Raw genomic sequence first — 20,909 nt, forward strand, 5'->3', positions numbered from 1 at the left:
TGCATGCTGTGGTAGAAGTTGTGCGGATGGGCTAGGGTTATACAGTGTAACTCCAGTAAATTCCTCTCGTGCTCTCTACTCAGAATCTGATCTTTATTTTTTTTCATTAGAATGGAAAACACCAGAATGGTGTTGGCTGGTTAATGAAGAATTTCAGGGTGTCTTGAATCTGTCAAGCCCTAATTCACACAAAGCTCCCATAGGGAGCTGGTTGGAGTATTATTACCAAAAGCTGTACTGGAGGGGCGCCTGGGTGACTCATTCAGTTGGGCGTCTGACTCTTGATTTTGGCTCAGGTCATGATCTCACCATTTGGGGGATTGCGCCCCACGTCAGTCTCTGTGCTAAGGAGCCTGCTTGGGATCCTCTCTCCTCCCTCCTTAACCCCTCCCCCACTTGCATGCACTCTCTTTCAAAATAAATAAGTAAACTTAAAAAAGGAAAAAAGCTGTACTGGAAAACAAATTCTTAATTTAAAAAAAGGGGCTTACTGGCTCCTCTGTGTATGAAGGTAATAGACCTGACCCCTGGCCACCCCTTGCTTGCCCTCCACCATAGAACTCTTTCTCAGGATCCCTGCCTGGCTCAGTAAAGCACGTGACTCTTGATCTTAGGGTTGTGAGTTCGAGCCCCATGTGGGGTATAGAGGTCACTTAGATAAATAAAAAACTTAAAAAAGAATTCCTTCTGAACCTTTGAGCTGTTGAACAGAAAATGCTGTGAGCAGAGCTCTGCCACCAGAACTGTGTCCTAACTGTGATTTTCAGAGACGTCTGCCTTTCTCGTTTCCTTTCAGAGATGATCTGCTCCTGATTGGGCCAGGGAGTGGGAACTACACTTACATGGCTCAGGCCGTGAGCACGGGGGTGACGCTTTTGGGAATCTGGGACCGGAGGCACCCAGGTGTGGCAGATTATGTCCCTGTTGCTGTGGAGCACGCCATCGAACCAGACACCCAGCACACCTTGGTTGGAGACGTCATCTGCTTCAGGACTCACCTCCTCAACCATGACGGTCCGGACACCTTCCCTTTCTTAACTGTACAGTCGACAGGATGAGAAAGCACTCATTCCTTAGACAAACTTTTCAAAATGATTTAAAATTTTTTCTTAACGTTTACTTATTTTTGAGACAGAGAGAGAGAGCATGAACGGGGGAGGGTCAGCGAGAGAGGGAGATGCAGAATCTGAAACAAGCTCCAGGCTCTGAGCTGTCAGCACAGAGCCCGACGCAGGGCTCGAACTCACGGACCGCGAGATCATGACCTGAGCCAAGGTCGGATGCTTAACCGACTAAGCCACCCAGGCACCCCTCAAAATGATTTTAAATCTGAGGACCTAAGGGCGCCTGGCTGGCTCAGTTGGTAGAGCATATAGCTCTTGACCTTGGGGTTATAAACTCGAGCCCCACGTTGGGTGTAGAGATTACTTAAAAAAATAAAATCTTTAAAAATCTGAGGGCCTCTCTGAGAAATAAGAAATTGTGTACATGTTAACTGATCTGTTTACTGCCCATTTCTCAGAGGCCAGCCAATTAGAAATCAGCCAGGAATATTGATCATGCACCTCCTGAACACATAACTTGCTATATTACCATGTAGACGTTACAATTACCTTGCCTTCTCCCCCATTCCCAGCTTCTGAAGGAGGATAATTGATAAATTGAAGAGCAGTAAAGGATGAAATAAAAGGAAGGAAAGGGCAATAAGGCTTTAGGTCCAAGAACTGACTGAGCACACAGCTTTGTGAGGGACATTTGAAGGCCTAACTCTTAAATATATCATCACTCTAGTAAGGTTTGGCCTTGTACTGGGCTGAACTATACTGGTCATCAGCAAAGCGTTTCTGTCCTCAGAAGTACTATTGAGTTCAGGAAGATCAGTCTTTGGTTAGGAAGTGAGTATTGATTCTCTGGGTTTACAGAAAGCACACTGCAAAGTGGTGGACCCTGCCTGTGTACATTGAAATCATCCATCCGAGTTGGACCGGCAGGGATGGTATGGGTTTGGCTTTGTAAACTCTTCCGGGAACTGTGGATACATGTGTTTGAGTACTGTGATGTGATGTGGGGCCAGACTCTGTATATTTAGGGCTTGATGCAGGGGGCGGCCATTCAGCCCAGGTCAGGCCCCCCAGTCCCATGATGACTGATTTGCAAGGAATCACTACTAACACCTAATCCAGGGCCAGTGAGCTAACCCTGCTTTAGGATTGAAAGAGTTACAAATCATCAAGAGATGATTGTTCATCTCTTGTCAGTGAAACAACACTTTCACTTTACCCCTTTGCTGGGTTTTGTCAGGATTGTCCCTCTGTCTTCCATTCTGGAATTATTTGGGCATCCTGAATCTATACTGCCTATGGATGACCAAATGCCAGGATCTGTGATCTAACACAAACTCAAGGTTGTGTTCCTCTGCCACCTTGAGACTTAAGCCAAAGCAACAAAACTTCTCTCCTGCAGTCTTGCGGTCTTCTGCTGGTGTCTGTCCGTCAGTAACTGAAAGAGAATTACCCCTGTGTGTATAAAGAGTTTTCTTTTTCCTAAGGAGAACAGTTAAGGTCTCCAACTAAGTAGCTCCTTCTGTGATTCTGAAGGTCAGTAGTTCTTGTTTTATTTTGTGGGTTTGATGGTACATGAAGGGGAGCTGACATTCAGAAAATAAAGTTCTCTTCAAAGCTGGATGTTCCTCTGAGGAAGAGATATCTGTGTGCTTGAATGGTCTACTGACTGGGAATCTGAATACTCTTAGAGTGACCACCAAGTTACATCTGAGTTTGCGGCCATGTGCTTTCTCTTGTTTTTTCCTAGGTGAACCTGGGATATGGATGATTTCTGCTGACAACATTCTGCAGACAGACACCGGCACTGGAGTGGGAGTGGCCAGGAGGCCAGGAGTAGCAACAGTCTTTCATGACATCCCAGGAGTGGTGAAAACATATCGCGAGGTAACCCTAACAAGGCCAGGATGACTATTTCCATATTTAGGGATATGCATATAGAAAACACATCTAGTGGTGGGGGGATGCGTGGCAGGCTCAGTCAATAGAGCATGTGATTCTTGATCTTGAGGTTGTGAGTTTGAGCCCCATGTTGGGTGTAGAGATTACTTAAAAAAATAAAATAAGGGGCGCCTGGATGGCTCAGTCGGTTGAACGTCCGACTTCGGCTCAGGTCATGATCTCACAGCTTGTGAGTTCAAGCCCTGCATCGGGCTCTGTGCTGACAGTTCAGAGCATGGAGCCTGCTTCGGATTCTGTGTCTCCCTCTCTCTCTGCCCCTAACCTACTCACATTCTGTCTCTGTCTCTCTCAAAAATAAATAAATATTTTAAAAAAAATTTTTTTAATAAAATAAAATCTTTTAAATAAAAAAGCATCCTGGGAAAAGAAATACACTCACATGTCAAATATAAAGCCAGCTAGAAAATTTTATTGGAACACAAAGCTATTTGTGATTAGGATTCTTAACCAGGAAAAAATAAATAAAAGGATTCTTAACCAGAAAAATGACTAGTGTGATCTTATACTCTAAAATATCACTGTAGGGTGCCTGGGGGCTCAGTCAGTTAAGCTTCCGAGTCTTGATTTTGGCTCAGGTCATGATCTCACCGTTTGTGAGTTTCAGCTCCGCATGAGGCTCAGCACTGTCAGTGCAGATTCCCTCTCTTCGCCCCTCCCCTGCTCACACTCTCTTTCTCAAAATAGATAAACCTAAAAATAAAATATCACTTTGCTATTGGTTGGTACTTGAACATAGGGGCAAGGGTTGAAGCTGAGAAGCTATTCTTGCAGTGGTCCAGGTGAGATATGATGGTGGACCAGGGACCAGGCTGTTAACAGGAAGGGTGAGAAGTTGATCAGATTCTAAGTGTACTTTATAGGTAGAGCCAGTAGGATTTCCTGACAGATTATATGTAATGAGTGCGAGAGAATCAAGAATGACTTCAGGTTTAAGGAAAAAAAAAAAATGATGGGGGGGGGGGGTGGACTAAATGGGGGAGGGGCATTAAGGAATCTCCTCCTGAAATCATTGTCACACTATATGCTAACTAACTTGGATGTAAATTAAAAAAATAAATTTTAAAAAATGACTTCAGGTTTTTGATTGAATAACTAAAAGGACATAATTGCCATTACTTGAAATGCAGGTGAAACAGTTTTGGTGAGAAGAGTCTGTCTGAGGCATGTAAAGTGGAGGGTCTACTAGATGTCAAACGGATGTGTGACACAGGTGGACGTAAAGGCTGGGAGTCACTGATGCAGAGAGGACAGAGCCCTGTGATCGCTGAGAGAAGTGAATGTAAATAAAGGAAGGGTACAAGTGCTCTGGGAGCACTGCAATGAATTGAGAACTCTGAGAAAGGAAGAGTAACCAACAAGAGGGACTTAGTAAAAAAACAACTAGGGAAGTAGGAGAAAAACTCCGATATCGGTGTCCTGGAAGCCAAGTGAAGAAAGTACAGGTTTCCCCCAGTATCTGAAAGTACAGTGTTCTGTGAAACATTTTGTGGGGATTTTTGATAGTTTATTTATTTATTTTGAGAGACTGTGAGCGGGGGAAGGGGCAGAGAGAAGGAGGGAGATTGAATCCCAAGCAGGCCGTCCATCTTGTGAATTATGAGATCATGACCTGTGTGGAAACTAAGAGTTGGAGGCTCAATGGACTGACCCACCCAGGCACCCCCATGTGAAACACTTTGTAAGCCAGAAATGGCATAAAGCAAAGAAGCAATTACCATTTATTTATATAGAAAAAAATTTTTGAGCATTCCCAGACCAAAAAGCAAAAACAAAAAAAAAAAAAACAATTCTCTTAGGCTTTTCTTTTTCTTTCCTTTTTAATGTTTATTTATTTTCAGAATTTTTAATTTATTTTTTAATTTACATCCAAATTAGCATAGAGTGCAACAATGATTTCAGGAGTAGATTCCTGAAAGCCCCTTACCCATTTAACCCATCCCCCCTCCCACACCCCCTCCAGTAACCCTCTGTTCTCCATATTTAAGAGTCTCTTATGTTTTGTCCCCCCTCCCTGTTTTTATATTTTTTTTGTTTCCCTTCCCTTATGTTCATCTGTTTTGTCTCTTAAAGTCCTCATATGAGTGAAGTCATATGATATTTGTCTTTCTCTGACTAATTTCACTTAGCATAATACCCTCCAGTTCCATCAACGTAGGTGCAAATGGCAAGATTTCATTCTTTTTGGAATGTTTGTTTATTTTTGAGAGAGACGGACACTGCACAAGCATAGGAGGGGCAGAGAGAGAGGGAGACACAGAATCCAAAGCAGGTTCCAGGCTCTGAGCTGTCAGCACAGAGCCCGATTAGAGTTCCAACTCGCGGACCACGAGATCATGACCTGAGCCAAAGTCCGATGCTTAGCCAGCTGAGCCGCCCAGACGCCCCTCTCTTAGGCTTTCCTGATTGCTTAGCACACATCTTGGTGACGGATGCACAAAACACATTGAGATAAAGCAGAGACGCTCAGTTCAAAGCTACAGAGCTGAATGCTGAGCTGCTAAGTGTGGCTCCCGGGGAGGGCTTGTCTGCGGTAGCTCCCAGGGAGGGGCTTGTCTGTGCTGCAGCCTCTGCACGGCTTGCTGCAAAACAAATGCTGAAGGCTGTTTTTGCCTTTTTTTGTAAAAGCAGAAAATCCTCTTCAGATTTCTTTCCTTAGGGGAACCAGGTGCTAACGTCTTTCATAAAAGCAATAGGGCTTAAAGCAAATTTTCTAAAAGTGGAGGGGTTCTCATATTTCCAGGAGGGAGGGAGTGTGTAACTTCTGGTGTACAGCTTTAAAAAAAAAAAAAATGAAGTGACATTTAAACTGAATCTTGAGATCTGAATCATGGCACACACAAAAATAAATAAAAACAAACTGAGTCTTGACAATTAGGAATCTGTCTGGCAGATAAAAGAGAAGGCATTTTATTTATATTTTAATTTTAAAAAATTGTAATTTTTTTATTTTTTGAAGAGAATGCATTTTATTCTTTTAAAAAAATTTTTTTTTTTATTTTAGAGAGAGGGAACACGAGCGGGGGAGAGAGGCAGAGGGAGAGAGAGAGAGAGAGAATCTCAAGCCTCCTCCCCACCCAGCCCAGTGTGGAGCCTGAGTTAGGGCTCTATCCCACAAGTCTGGGATCATGACCAGAGCCAAAATCAAAAGTCAGACAGTCAACCAACTGAACCACCCAGGCGTTCAAGAAAAGGCATTTTAGACTACAGGCATAGATGTGCAAAGACAAAGATAGATGATGTTTGAAGACCAGTGAATAAATCAGGATGACTTTGGCAAAAGTTTATAAAGGTAGAGAGGGAAAATCAGATAACATCTAAAGAGAACTTGTATCATGGGCAGATAAGAGAGCTGGGACAGAGGCAGCATGAGAAGATAATTTGAGAAGGAGATTGAGAAGCATCTCTGTATTAGGAAAGCAGAGAGAAAGGGGTCACAAAAGGCAAGGGAGGGACTGGTCTGTGCTGTCAGAGGCTACAAAGAAGTCAAAAGATCTCGATATCCTCGTTTGTGTACTTTGAATAATCCTCATGTAATTATTCGCTAACAGACACTCATTGAGGCCTCTTCTGTTTCAGCCCTGTGTTAGGCTCTGGAACACAAAGATGAAAAAGACAAGACTTCCCTTACTGAGCATTTAATGTAACTAAGTTGGTTTCAAGGTCCTTGAACATTTGAAAAAACAAGAAACTATGGTGGTACTGAGGATACTGTGTTAAAATATACATTTAAGATGATATAATGTCGTAAATAATGACATATAATGACAAGATTATAAATCTTTTCTTTTTTTTTCCAACGTTTTTTTTTTTTTTTTTTTTTTTTTAATTTATTTTTGGGACAGAGAGAGACAGAGCATGAACGGGGGAGGGGCAGAGAGAGAGGGAGACACAGAATCGGAAACAGGCTCCAGGCTCCGAGCCATCAGCCCAGAGCCCGACGCGGGGCTCGAACCCACGGACCACGAGATCGTGACCTGGCTGAAGTCGGACGCTTAACCGACTGCGCCACCCAGGCGCCCCAAGATTATAAATCTTTAAGTTGAAGATTTTTGGGGGGAAAGGGTCATCTTTATCTTCTCTCATTGTAATCATTAAACACTTGCCTTAAATACAAAGCACAGTACAAGGATATACAAAGTTAAACTAGAATCTCAGCTGAAGAACTTAGATTCTAATAGGGGTGATTTTTAACAAAAATAAAGATACCTGCAGGATAAGACAGAACATTACACATATATTGAAAGAAGTAAAGGACTTTGAAGTTTCAGAAAAGGTTGAGATTATATGCAAGAGAGAACACTCTGAAGAAAGTTGCACTTGTCTTCAAAGGCATTTTATTATGTGTTTATTTTTAAGATTTTATTTTTAAGCATTCTGTATAGCCAATGTGGGGCTCAAACTCACAACCCCCCAATCAAGAGTCATGCACTTCATGGACTGAGCCAGCCAGGTGCCCCAATTTTTAAAATATTTTATTTTATTTTATTTTATTTTATTTTATTTTATTATTTATTTATTTATTTATTTATTTATTTATTTATTTATTGAGAGAGACAGAATGTGAGTGGGGGAGGGGCAGAAAGAGAGGAAGACACAGAATAGGAAGCAGGCTCTGGGCTCCTAGCTGTCAGCCTAGAGCCCAACGTGGGGCTCGAACTCCCGAACTGTGAGATCATGACCTGAGCCAAAGTCAGACACTTAACTGACTGAGCCACCCAGGTGCCCCTAAAAATTTTATTTTTAAGCACAAAGGAATTTTAATAGGAAGTCCTACGGAGGGAAGATGTCAAACGGAATAATGAATAAAGATCTTTTAGAAAAAAAAAATGTTTTTTTCTTCTCAAAAGTGAGCAGATGTTGTGGTTCTCAGATATGTAATGAAGTGGAAGGGCAGTTTGCACTTGTGTGAACCAGATGCTTTTTGGTTGAATGAGTTATGAAAAGTGGAGGGGGAGGAAACAAGATTTTCTAAGAACTTAGGTACAGATTTTCCTTTGGTTTGCCGACAGGTGGTGGTCAATGCATCATCAAGATTGACGCTCAGTTATGACCTCAAGACCTACCTCACCAATAGCCCCAGTTCAGCGGTGTTTAGGCTTTTCATCACCACTGGCAGAAATGGTGCTAATCTCAAAGGTCAGGAGTCTCTTTATAGGTCTGGGTGATTGTTTCCATCTTTCCCATCCTCCTTCAATTCATTTACCCCTTTGACGAGTAATCCAGATTTCCTTCTATTTGAAAATTGACTCCACCTCAACAAATAAATCATTGATACCTATGACTGGATATCAAAAAATGACTGGATATCAGGTTTTGAAATAGGCGCAGCCTAGTCTCTGTTTTCTTTGTAGTTATAATCGTGCCTGAGAATAGGAGGTGGCCTAAACCAGGGATTTCCAAACATGGCCGATTTTCAAGGTTACTCAAGGACATTTTTCAAAAATACAGTCTTAGGCTCCATCCCGAAATTTAATAAGTTTGGGATAAGACCTAGGACACAATTTTTTTTCAATTTGTTACAGTTTGCTGTCAAAAAGAGGTGGGGTGGGGGGAGGGGGCACCTGGCTGGCTCAGTCAGTAGAGCATGCAGCTCTTGATCTCGGGGTCCTGAGTCCGTGCCCCACCTTGGACGTAGAGATTACTTAAAAAAAAAATAGGTGTGCCTGGTTGGCTCACTTGCTTTAGCATCTGATTCTTGATTGTCATTTGTGAGTTCGAGCCCTGCATTGAGCTCCGCACTGACTGCAGAGCCTGCTTGGGATTCTCTCTCTCTCCTTATCTCTGTGCACCTCCTGCACTCTCTCTCTCAAAATAAATAAATAAAGTAATAATAACAAAAATTAAAAAATTTTTAAACAGGGTGGGGAGGAAAGAAAACTAAAATACAAGAAACTCCTAGTAGATTCTAGGTGCTGTGTTAGCAACTTTTATATATTTTTATCTCATTTAACAATCTTATGTAGTATTCATCATTTTTTAAAAGTTTATTCGTTTTGAGAGAGAGAGAATGCGCATACATGAGCGGGGGCGGGGGGGGGGGGGGGCGGGAGTGGCAGAGAGAAGGGGGAGAGAGAGAAAATCCCAAGCAGGCTCCACATTGTCAGCACTGAGCCAGATGTAGAGCTCAGTCTCACAAACAAGTCATGAGATCATGACTTGAGCCAAAATCAAGAGTCAGACACTTAACCGACTGAGCCACCCAGGCGTCCCAATTATCATCATTTAAAAAAAATTTTAACATAATTCATTTTTGACAGTGAGAGAGAGCATAAGCAGGGGAGGGGCAGAGAGAGAGGGAGACACAGAATCCAAGGCAGGCTCCAGGTTCCGAGCTGTCAGCACAGGGCCTAACGCGGGGCTTGAACTCACGGGCTGCGAGATCATGACCTGAGCTGAAGTTGGATGCCCAACCGACTGAGCCACCCAGGTGCCCCTATCATCATTTTAAAGATGAGACATACTGGGGTGCCTGGGTGTCTCAGTCAGTTGAGCGTCTGACTTCGGCTCAGGTCATGATCTCGCAGTCCTGGAGTTCAAGCCCCTCATCGGTCTCTGTGCTGCCAGCTCAGAGCCTGGAGCCTGCTTCGGATTCTGTGTCTCCCTTTCTCTGCCCCTCCCCTGCTCACACTCTGTCTCTCTCAAAAAACAAACATTAAAAAATAAAAAAAGAGAAATACTGAGTCTTAAGAGCAAGTTACGTATATAAGGTAACAAGTCAAGTCGGTGGCAGAAGTGGTAGATCTGCTCCACTCAAAGTCCACGTAAATCCTTTCACTCTTTTTTTTGAGGGGGGGGGTGGTGGCGGCAAGGAACACTCAAAACCAAGGAGAGATGTCCCAAACATACTTACTGTCTATAAAACTTTATTAAAAATTTTTTTTAATATTTATTTTTGAGAGAGCACAAGTGAGGAAGGGACAGAGAGAGAGGGAGACCTAGAATTGGAAGCAGGCTCTAGGCTCTGAGTTGTCAGCACAGAGCCCAGTACGGGGCACAAATCATGCGATTATGACCTGAGCCGAAGTCCAAAGCCAGTTGCGTATTGCTTAACCTACAGAGCCACCCACCAGCCGCCCCTTGCTAAGTTTTGTTTTGTTTTGCTTTTATTTATTTAATCTCTACACCCAAAATGGGGCTGTGACAACCCTGAGATTAAGAGTCACACACTCCTCTGAGCCAGCCAGATGCTCACCCCTTAAAAAAATTTTTTTTAATGTTTATTTTTGAGAGAGAGAAAGAGAGCATGAGCAGGGGAGTGGCAGAGAGAGACGCACACACACAGAATCTGAAGCAGGCTCCAGGCTCCGAGCAGTCAGCACAGAGCCCGATGCAGGACTCGAAGTTGTGAACTGTGAGATCATGACCTGAGCCAAAGTCAGACGCTCAATTGACTGAGCGACCCAGGCGTCCACTTTTTTCAATTTTTTTTTAATGTTTATTTTTGAGAGAACACGTGAGAGCAAGGGAGGGACAGAGAGAGGGGGACAGAGGATATGAAGTGGGCTCTGTGCTGACAACAGAGAGCCCCATGTGGGCTTCGAACTTTCAAACTGTGAGATTATGACCTGAGCCGAAGTCAGATGCTTAACCAATTGAGCCACCCAGGCACACCGCCCTCCCCCCACCCCCCCAATCCCTTTTTAAAATCAAGCTAGTGCTGGGGCGCCTGGGTGGCTCAGTCAGTTGAGCGTCCGACTTCAGCTCAGGTCATGATCTCACAGTCCGTGAGTTTGAGCCCCGTGTTGGGCTCTGTGCTGACAGCTCAGAGCCTGGAGACTGCTTCGGATTCTGTGTCTCCCTCTCTCTCTGACCCTCCCCCGTTCATGCTCTGTCTCTCTCTGTCTCAAAAATAAATAAAACCTTTAAAAAATTTTTTTTAAAAATTAAAAAAAAATAAATAAAATCAAGCTACTGCTTCTATTGTATGTCTCCTCTTTTATAAATTCTTATGACACCTCTTTACCTCTTCTCTGCTTCTTAGGGTCCTGTACCTCCAGTCAGGCCTTGGCCATTACAACAATACTTCTTCCTGAGACCCTTGTGGTGTGCCATGTGCAGTTCAGTAATACTTTGCTAGACATTCCAGCAAGCAAAGTCTTCCATGTCCATGCAGGTTTCAGCATGGAAAGAGGTAGGTCCCATCCCTTGAGTCTGGTGCCCTTGTTCCCATCTTTGTATAGTCATCACTTCTTATTGGATTGCATTTATACTTTACAGTTTCATCTGCTGTAGAACTGTGGAACCTTTCTCAAGCGACATTTTTGTTCTCTCCATCCAATAATGTTCACCATGTCCCTAGAACACCCACCCTGTGCTTTTCTTTTGTCATTTACTGTTTTCTTCTTTGCTGGTCCCTGTTACTGCTGGGCTTTTTATCCCCAGCAAGTAGCAGTGTTTGAATGTTTATTGTTGAACTGAAGGATATTCCAAGCAGAGTAAATGAACTAGCATGAAGTAGAAATAGGCATGACATTGGAATGGTTTCATATAAATCAACTGATGTAAAATGAGGATTTGTGTCAAACACAGGCACAAGTAGGATAGTGCTGCAGCCCAGGCGCCTGTCCTGCAAGGCCAGCAGTGCCGTGCGAGTAACAAGCAGCTACTGAAGGCAGGCTCCCTCAGCACACCGGTGGGCACTGAGAACACCCGGTGCCAGGACAGGTGCTGGATGTACAACAGGGAGCAAGACAGGGCTTTGTACCGTCACTAGTGCTGCACAGGGTGATCCATCACAGAATAGAGGCCACACGGGATGCTGCAGAGTCCGAAGGAGGAGGGGCATCTGACTCCTTAGATGGGGGAGGGAGGGTTAGAGTTTGGTTTTACAGAGAAAGGGCCTGTGGAAAGGTGACGAGGAGTGAGCTAGGTATGAAGAGGCCAGGATATCCCAGGCAACAGAGAGCCTGGAGCTTGGCAGGACACAGAATGGAGACGGAGCAGTGGGAGGCAAGGAGGGGAGGCCGGTGAAAGGGCCACTGCGGTAACCCAGGCATGAACTGATGACGTGGCAGCCCAGAGTCCCAGGGGGGTACTAACAGAGGGGTAGGCGTCAGAGACATTTCGGAGGATGAGTTATAGGAAGATTTGGAGAACGACTGGATATAGGAATGAAGGAAAGGGTATCTGTCAAAAGACAACGGAGTTTGAGCACGGGTAACCAAACAATACTATTGCCAGAAGTAAGGCCATCGAGATATGGTTTGACAGAGACGTGCCTAAACGACGCGCAAAGCGTCTTTCACAGACCCTCTCCTGATCTCAGCTGCTCTTGGTTATTACTTCATTCTATATCCCCTTAATGTCCCTGTTTGCACTGTGGTATTTACTACTCCCTGATATGTTGACTTACACGACGAGTTCAGCTGTGGGTGCCGGGGACTGTGTTTTCCTCTGGCATCCTCCTCACCAGTGGCCAGTAGTCTGCTAATAGCGGACAAAGTGGAGTTCACGTTTTCTTCTGAATTTGCTTCCTATTCTAAGTCAGCTCAGCAGAGCCTCTGAACCTTCCTGCCCAGTGTTTCATCTTTTTTTCAGGTGCTTATGTCTGCCTGATCAAGGTCCGACCCCAGTCAGAAGGGCTGCTCCAGGCCCTGAGCGTGGCTGACACCTCAGTCTACGGGTGGGCCACACTGGTCAGTGAACGCAGCAAGAACGGAATGCAAAGAACCCTCATTCCTTTCATCCCAGCCTTTTACGTCAACCAGTCAGAATTGGTTCTTAGCCACAGACAGGATGTCGGGGAGATAAGAGTGCTGGGGGTGGACAGAGTTCTGGAGAAGCTAGAGGTATGTGAAGTACTGATCCAAAACATAACCGAAATCAGGGTTTTGAAAAAGGAGTCTTTATTCCTAGTCCAAGAGCGAAGGAACAGTCATTGAATGACCTGATAAAACTCAACACGGGGAGTTCTTAAAACAGAAGGAAGAAAACCTGTCCCCTTCACAATGCCAGGGGACTCTGAGTGCAAAATTTAGGTCATGAGCTGCCAGTCTGGAAGAGAATGCCAGTGCCATCTGAAAACAATCTTTAGGATTCTAGGTTGAAACTTGTTTGAAGGCTATTTCCTCACAGTTTATTTTCTTCCCTCATCTACTATAACACACCTGAGTGAAAAAGCAGACGACTGGGGCACCTGGGTGGCTCAGCCAGTTGGGCGTCCGACTTCGGCTCAGGTCATCATCTCACCGTTTGTGAGTTCGAGCCCCACGTCAAGCTCTGTGCTGACAGCCCAGAGCCTGGAGCCTGCTTCACATTCTGTGTCTTCCTCGCTCTCTGCCCCTCCCCCGTTCACCCTCTGTCTCTCTCGCTCTCAAAATAAAACATTCAACAAAAAAATTAAAAAAAAAAAAAAAAGCAGACGACTTACTGCCAGGTTGCTAACTAGGAATACAGGGCTCTTACTGTATGTGTAAGACTGGAATGCAATACTGACACAAAACTGATTTTCTTCTGTCAAGTGCCATTTTATCTTTCCTCCAAGGTCTTCCCCAGCTCCCCAGTTCTAGTGGTCTCTGGCCACAGGCACTCTTCCCTCACACCTGGCCTGGTGGTCTACCCCGTGAGAGTGGTCAACTTCACCTCCCTCCAGCAGACGTCACCCGTTTTCATCAACATTTGCTGTGTGCTCACCAGTCAAAGTGAGGCTGTGGTAGTGAGAGCTCTGAAGGAGAAGTCTGGTGCAGGTGAGCACTGGGGGGCCCTGCTTACAATCCAGAGGAGTTGGGACCATCTAAGTGTTTCTCAGTTTAGTTCATGAGAAACATTCAGCCACCTGAGCAAGATTACTCAAACTACCTGGGGCACGGATCTTTAATCTCCAAATCTACACAAAATAGAACCTTCGCGCAGCTTACTGATCACCGAGAAATGTTCTACGTAACTTACGTAGTGAAGAGTAGTTATGTCAGTTTAACATGAGCTTCTCCGCACTGTTAAATGTACTACTTTTAAACCTCTTGATAAATGTTTCTTCAAAAGTTGCTGGCAGATCTTTTTGCATCAGGCAAGAGACAAAGGATGATAAACCTAGAAGTCTTAGCTTTCCAAAATGCTGATTCTAGCCGTTACCCAGTTTGGAAACTGTGCCAGGTATGGCTGGGATGGGAACACATGTAGTCATTGAAAAGTGTTAGGAGAGCCAAAGAATCATCCTCCTTGTATCGTCACCTCTACTTGCATATCCCTCCAGAGAAACTGGTCTTTGAATTTACTGGGTGTGAATTGGACTGGACCCTACCTAGTTCAACTCCAGTGGGAGGAAGGTCTGTTTCGGCAAGCACCTGAGATGTACTGGTCATGTCCTAAGTGCATTTTATATGCATTTTATTCTCTCATAACTGAGGTGAATGTTTCTCCCTTTAAGAGTTGAGGAAATGGAGACGTTCAGGTTCCCAGCACTAGAAACAATTCTCAACTCTAACCTGTGTTCTTTCTTGTTGTTTCTAAATCTAGAGTTAATGGGTTTCTGCAAAAGCCCATGGATGGAATTCAAGGTGCCGATGACCTTCAATGGGGGGAAATATTGCACCTTTATTTTCAATTAACTTCTAAATGAAAGTTAGTATTTCCACTGACTTTATGAATATAGGCAACAGACCACAGTAACAGCAGTACGTGTGACTTTGTCACCAACAGAATTCAGATATTGTCATGTTCCAATTATTAAAGTTCTCTTCAAAATTACATAAAAATTATAGTTGTTATTAGGTCTGAGGTTAGATCTTTCTTGTTGCTGGAGCATATTACAAAAAGGCGTTTTAACGTTTTTGTTAAGTGTTTAACATAGCTATGTTACAAAAGTTTTTTCCACCTTGGTTAACTTTGATATAATTGGTTTCTTTTTTAATGTTTATTTTTGAGAGAGTGTGAGGGAGAGAGAATTGGGGGGGGGGGGGGTGGCGGGCAGAGAGGGAGACACAGAATCTGAAGCAGGCTAAGGTTTGAGCTGTCAGCACAGAGCCTGAAGTGGGGCTCGACATGGCCTGAGCCGCAGGAGATGCTCCACCCAGGTGTCCCATAATTGGTTTCCTTTATTCCTACATATTTTGTTTTGCATTTGAAAACATTCCGATAGGATCCACAGGCCAAGTCGTGCACAGCTCAATGGTTAAGAACCCCTGCATTTCTCAGAGACCAGAGGGACCAGTGGGACTAACACAACCTCGGAAACGGGTGGGTAGGAGTGGTCAAAGATCCAACCCAGCCTTCAGCTCATTCACACAAGTATTTGAGTGCCCATGGGCATATGCCAGGCATGGTACCTACTGCAGAAATCAGAGTTAAGACAGAACCTGATTGGGGAGACAGTTAGTTTGGTGTAGCCAGAGCAAAGGGGCACTAGAAAGGCTGTTAAATGTCACCCAGGTTTTATCTTGACTCTTACCCTGTAAACATTGCAAGCCAAAAGCTTTCAACAGTGGGACCTGATCAAGGGTTAGCGTAGAGAATTTTGTTTTTAGTGCATCTATATTTAAGGCAATGTAACTGTTCTTCGGAGAGAAGCGGTTTGCAAACAGTTCTGAAACAAAGTCCCAGGAGAGGGAAGACCAGTTACAAGTCCAGAGGTTAGAGGGCCTATACCAGGGATGCAAAATAAGAACCAGGTAGAGAAGACCTAAAGTTCAAGGAGTTTGGTGGGGTAGGAGTTCATTTGTGGACACTGAAGAATTTGAAATAACCAAAGTCAGATGCCAAGTGTGCTTCAAAAACAGGTTTTATTGGGGACAAATCAGAATGTTCCCTAGAAAGGAGATCCTGAGTAAAAAAGGACAAGGGGACCCATGGGATTTAAGAGGCGGTTGGTGATGCAAAGAGAGGTTTCAGGTTAGAGGGATTAGAACTACAAGTTCAGGGGCGCCTGGGTGGCTCAGTCGGTTAAGTGTCCAACTTCAGCTCAGGTCATGATCTCACGTTCAAGCCCCAGGGTCTGTTCTGACAGCTGAGAGCCTGGAGCCTGCTTCGGATTCTTTGTCTCCCTCTCTCTCTGCCCCTCCCTGCTCATGCCTCTGTCTCTTTCCCTCAAAAGTAAATAAACATTAAAAAAAAAACCTACAGGTTCAGTCGCCACAACCACAAACCTGGTGAAGAGAAGCAAGTCGCTTGGAGTTAAATAAAGTACACAGAAAAGGTTAACGGGCATTTTAAGGTAGCAGAGTGTTTAAATGCCCGTTTGTAAGTGGAGAAATTACAAGGCTCATGGATTGCCATGTATTACCTAGGAGACAGGAGCAAGCCAAAAACAGGTAGAGGAGCCAAGTACACAACCTACCTCTTTTTTGAGAGCTTCTGCTGGATACCCATGACCAGGCGTTAAGTACAGCAACCTGCCCTGAATGCTTTTAACTGTGACCTTGTTTTGTTCTGACCAACGCACAGATCAATGTGAAGATTCCAGTGTCCTCCAGAAGTTCCTGGGTTCTCACCAGACCATGCTCTTTACCCTCTTTGCAGTGCTAGCTTCAACAGCTTTTGTTTTTCTAGGTAAGGAGCCCTTACATTCAGCAGCGTGGACTTTTGACTTAAAAAACTGCCTTCGGGGGCGCCTGGGTGGCTCGGTCGGTTAAGTGTCCGACTTCGGCTCAGGTCATGATCTCACTGCCCGTGAGTTCGAGCCCCGCGTCGGGCTCTGTGCTGACCGCTCAGAGCCTGGAGCCTGTTTCAGATTCTGTGTCTCCCTCTCTCTCTGCCCCTCCCCTGTTCATGCTCTGTCTCTCTCTGTCTCAAAAATAAATAAATGTTGAAAAAAAAATTTAAAAAAAAACTGCCTTCATTTAATTTCACCATCGAGAATAAAAATCAGCTGCTTATCACGTCACTCATGACAAGCAGTTGCAACTCATTCAGCCTTCTCAGCGCTAGTCACCTAGCGGATGGAAGGTCCTGCTCAACTTCCCACCAAGAAGCAGTAAACTGCATGTGACACACCCCACCCAGAAGTGGAAACCACTGCTGAACCTGGAGAAAATGGCTCGTTTTGCTCAAATTCAGAGCTATTCTAGATGAAACAGAAACTTAACACGCTATGGTCTGTACCTGCATTTTTCTCTCACCTTTTTAAAGTTGAAACTTCTGAGAAAGAGTGCGTGCACGCGCGTGCACGCGTGGGGGAGGGGCAGAGAGAGAAGACAGAGGCGGAGAATCCCAAGCAGGCTCTGCACTGTCAGCGTGGAGCCCACCTTGGGGCTCAAATCCACGAAACCAGATGACCTGAGCCAAAATCAAGAGGTGGACACTTGAGTGACTGAGCCACCCGGGCACCCCTGAATTGAAATACTTCTAAAATCACTGGAATGAAAAGTTCCTATACTCTTCTTCTTAACTCAAAGCATTATTCACTTTTCATAGAAGTACTTAAATATTTTGAGTTAAACTTGCTTAGTAGGGTCTTTTTCCAACAAAAACAGATCTGCCTCTGGTGACCTCTCTCTCCCTTGTTCTTTTTCTAGCATACAATGCCTTCTTAAACAAGATACAGACAGTTCCAGTGGTTTACGTACCAACCCTAGGAGCACCACAACCAGGTAAACAATCAGCACCCTCACCTTTGAAAAGCTCAAACATCCAGGTTTATTCATCTCTCTTCCCGCTTGATTTCTAGGTTTTGTCCCCACACGTTCTCCCCCCCCTCTCATGAGTCCACAGTCCCCACCGGTCCAGAATCGGCTGCAACACTGGCTGTGGAGTGTACGGCACTAACGTTCACTTGGACACGTCCCCTGAACTGTAGACGACTGGAGATTTCTGGCCCTAGACCAGGAGCCATAAGCCCCCAAACAAGGCTTCTGAGAATTATAAAAGGTTTTAAGCTATTCTACACTAACGTGTGCCAGACTGGGTTTTTTTAGTAGTTTATTTTGAGAGAGCATGCATGCCTGCAAAAGTGAATGGTGGGAGGAGCAGAGAGAGGAGAGAATCCCAAGCAGGCTCCATGCTGACAGCAGGGGGCCTGATGCCAGCCTTGGATCCATGAGATCAGGACGAGTCAAGATCAAGACTCAGATGCTTAACTGACTGAGCCACCCAGCCGCCCCTGGCTGTCTTTTAGAGATCAACTGCTGGTTCCGAATTCTAAGAAAATATACAAGTGAAAGAAATACCTCATATATAGTATCTCAGATTTTTATCAGGCTCTTAAGACGGACTCAATGAGCCCAGCTGGATAGAAAGGTCCCAAAGGGACCTTTTAAGTGCTTGGTCACTTACTTGCCCCAGTTAACTCTTAGCAGTCCACTCTTCTGGTTGTCCCTCAATACTTGAGACAGGAACTTCCTAGCAGTAAAACCAAGACAATAAACAGAACGTATCCAAAATCTGTTTATTGGGATAGTTCCCCACTCATGTCGACTCAGGGTGCGTTTAGTGCTGCTTCCGTCTGAAGGAGCATCCTGCAAGGAAAAGGTTCAGAGGTCACCGGACGGCAGCGGCGTTGCCGCTGCGCCCCACTGGCTCTCCTCGGACGTCCCGCGGGGAGCTCGCAGTCGCCAGCTCCCGTGTTGCGCCTCCTCCCCCGTCGTCCCCGCTTTAGACTGGAGCGTCCGAGACTAAGAAGGAACATGAGGTTCCCGAAACTTTTCCGGGGCGAGGCGGGTAGATGGAGTCGACTTTCAAGCAAGGAAAGCACGACCCTCCCTCTAAAGCTCGCGACAAAGTGAGGACACCGCGCAGCGGCTCACCTTCTGTGAGCCTTGCTTTTCCTCCTGTCGGCTGGCACAGGACGGTGGAGCAGCCCACACACAGCACCACCGTCTGCGCGTGGCTGAACACGGTGGTGATTTTGTAGCACCCTGCGAACCAACAAGCGGGGAGTCGAGGCCAGCCCGGCCCCCGGCCCCCGGCCCCCACCCCGCGCCGGCCGCCCCGGGACCCTGAGCGGCCCCCGCCCCCGGCCCTCACCCGGGCACTTCACGTCCATGAAGTAGGAGTTGGGGCTCTGCACCAGGCGCTTCTTCTTGTGCTTCCTCTTCTCCTCTTCCGGGGACGGGTGCAGGAGGTCCTTCGCGAGCTGCGGGAGGCAGACGGGCGCGGTCAGGGCGGCGGCGGGCCCCGGGCGGCAGCGGTTCCACCAGCAGCAGCAGCAGCAGCAGCCCGCGCCGCCCGGCGTCCGCAGCGGGGCCGCCATCTTACCGCCGCCCCGGGCCGCGCGGCCCCCGCCCCCGGCGCCCCGGGCCCGAGCCCCGGAGCCCGCGGCCGGCCCCCGCTGCCCGTCCGCGGCGCAGGGGCGCGAGCGCGCGCGGGCGGCGAGGGCTCCGCCGGGACGCGGGCCGAGGAACTCACGGGCATGTTCTCGTGGGCAGGTCGTCACCGCCGGAAAGGAGCGAAAGCGGAAATCCTGCCGCTTATATCCGCCGCCCGCCGGAAGTGACGCGCGCGCGCCCGGCCGCCATGCCGGGCTCCGCGCGCCGCCCGTGGCTGGAGCGGACGCCTCCCGCCCGGCCTGCCGAGGGGGCTGCGGCGCGACCCCAGCCAGGCCCTGCCCTTCTCGACTTCCTCCGTGTTCCCCAGCTGGTTTCCTTTGCCATGTTAACACCGCGGGAATGTAGGCCCGGCGGAAGCCCTCGTCCTGGTTCCCACCTCCTCGCCTACCCTCTTAACCGCTGTGAGGTTTTTTGTTGTGTCCTCCCAGCCTTTCTCCTCTGACGGCGGTCCCGTCAAGTACTCGGGTGCTCCCCGCGGCGAGTCCATCCACGACCGCCGTCAGGCCGCCCCCTCCCCGTCCCCTCGCGGCCCGCGCGGTACCGCCCACCCTCTGCGGTGCGCGCGCGGGGACGGCCGCGTTGGGACCCGTGCGACACACAGACGTGCCTGGGACAGTGTTTGCTCCTGTGGCGCGGGTGCCGCCCGCGGGGCGTCGTGCAGCCTGGCGCCGGTGAGGGACGGGCGCACTTTGTTCTCAGCGCCCCGCTCGCGGCCCAGAAAGTCCCGTGAGGAAGTGACATTTAGGCCGAAATCTGAAGGACGTGGAGTCCACCGTGCGACTGTCTGGGAGAAGCCAAAACCCGGGGCCGAAGGAGCGTGGCGTAGCTGAGCAGGGGGGAGGCGAGGCGGCCAGAGCGAGCTAAGGGCTGAGCGCACGGGCCTAGTCCAGGGAGACCTGAACCCCCGGGGCTGAGGAGGCCACATCCCGGCCAACGAAAAAGTGAAAGAACGGGCAGATTTGTGTCCGAACAGTCCGGGGGCATATGGCAGCGTGATTTCAAGGACGGGTGCGAGACGGCCCGGCCGGGGGGAAGAAATAGGGAAACCGTGGAGTTTGTGGCACGGCTGGAAGGCCGACCGGGAGGCGAGAGGACGCGCAGAAGGGGACTGGCAGGGGGCCAGCAGAGGCACAGCCCGGACACTGTGCGCGGACGGCTCGACTGGCCCCTGTCGGAGACGCAGACGCTTTGCATACTGTGTTTCCACCGGCACCGACAGCCTGTGCCCGGATCGCCGTGTTCCCACGCTCCAGCGCCCCGGTGGCCTCGTCACAGCCTTTCCGCGAGGGATGAGGGCACGGCCTCCGCTGTGTTCTCAACATGCGCGCCTCGTCGAAAGAACGAGGCCAGACATTTTCAGTCCCAAGCTCTGTCTTGCCGCACTGGCTTGTCGGAGAAACCGCACACGGTCCCAGTTGGAGGGCTGTTGCTAATGAAACCCCGAACGTGTCTCGGTCGAGACGGAGGGAGGGTTGCGGCGGGGCGGGCGCTGCGTGTTCACTCTGCTCCACCAGGGGGCAGACCCGCCCAACAAGTAGCCTTGTCTTCCAGAGCATCCCGCTCTTTTCAAACGGAGCTGGTCTCCCAACTGAGGGCTGGGAACACCAACACCGGAATTCGCGCGCCGCCCCTGCAAGGTTTCCGTCCCTTGAATCAGCCCCGATTTTTGTCAGCTCCCAGGGCCATCCCC

At 47.4% G+C, this 20,909-nt stretch overlaps 2 protein-coding genes and 1 long non-coding RNA gene across 7 annotated transcripts in view; 1 reads left to right on the forward strand and 2 right to left on the reverse strand.

The window, feature by feature from the left end:
• Positions 1 to 17,840, forward strand: part of NUP210L (nucleoporin 210 like) — an 87,923-nt gene extending 70,083 nt beyond the window's left edge. For all 5 annotated transcript variants that reach the window (XM_060644820.3, XM_060644824.3, XM_060644823.3 and 2 more), the window contains 9 exons: positions 797 to 1,014; positions 2,812 to 2,948; positions 8,033 to 8,159; positions 11,005 to 11,154; positions 12,561 to 12,811; positions 13,507 to 13,708; positions 16,401 to 16,505; positions 17,471 to 17,545; positions 17,623 to 17,840. In XM_060644820.3, coding sequence (XP_060500803.3) covers positions 797 to 1,014; positions 2,812 to 2,948; positions 8,033 to 8,159; positions 11,005 to 11,154; positions 12,561 to 12,811; positions 13,507 to 13,708; positions 16,401 to 16,505; positions 17,471 to 17,545; positions 17,623 to 17,720 — 1,363 coding nt within the window. In that variant the 3' untranslated portion in view covers positions 17,721 to 17,840. The remainder of the gene's footprint in view (positions 1 to 796; positions 1,015 to 2,811; positions 2,949 to 8,032; positions 8,160 to 11,004; positions 11,155 to 12,560; positions 12,812 to 13,506; positions 13,709 to 16,400; positions 16,506 to 17,470; positions 17,546 to 17,622) is intronic.
• Positions 15,721 to 17,480, reverse strand: LOC145713359 (uncharacterized). Its single transcript, XR_014136469.1, has 2 exons — positions 16,806 to 17,480; positions 15,721 to 16,575 (listed from the first exon to the last, which is right to left on the reverse strand). It is a non-coding gene; the product is annotated as an uncharacterized LOC145713359 (long non-coding RNA).
• Positions 17,841 to 18,320: 480 nt separating the features above from the next.
• On the reverse strand, positions 18,321 to 19,431 carry RPS27 (ribosomal protein S27). The gene is made up of 4 exons (XM_060644847.2): positions 19,299 to 19,431; positions 18,918 to 19,026; positions 18,698 to 18,808; positions 18,321 to 18,409 (listed from the first exon to the last, which is right to left on the reverse strand). Exons 1-4 carry the CDS (start codon positions 19,302 to 19,304, stop codon positions 18,381 to 18,383), a joined length of 255 nt encoding a protein of 84 aa, XP_060500830.1. The 5' UTR covers positions 19,305 to 19,431; the 3' UTR covers positions 18,321 to 18,380.
• Between the last annotated feature and the right edge of the window lie 1,478 nt (positions 19,432 to 20,909).

Source organism: Panthera onca, chromosome F1 (assembly GCF_046562875.1).
Source record: "Panthera onca isolate mPanOnc1 chromosome F1, mPanOnc1 haplotype 2, whole genome shotgun sequence".
In the NCBI taxonomy this organism is placed as follows: Eukaryota; Metazoa; Chordata; class Mammalia; order Carnivora; family Felidae; genus Panthera; species Panthera onca.

Excerpts from the sequence above, each read along its gene's own strand:
- RPS27 (XM_060644847.2), bottom strand. Across the intron at positions 18,809-18,917 it reads CATGGACGTGAAGTGCCCGG|GGTGCTACAAAATCACCACC; the intron begins GTGAGGGCCGGG and ends GTTGGTTCGCAG. Across the intron at positions 18,410-18,697 it reads AAAAGCAAGGCTCACAGAAG|GATGCTCCTTCAGACGGAAG; the intron begins GTGAGCCGCTGC and ends TTTTCCTTGCAG.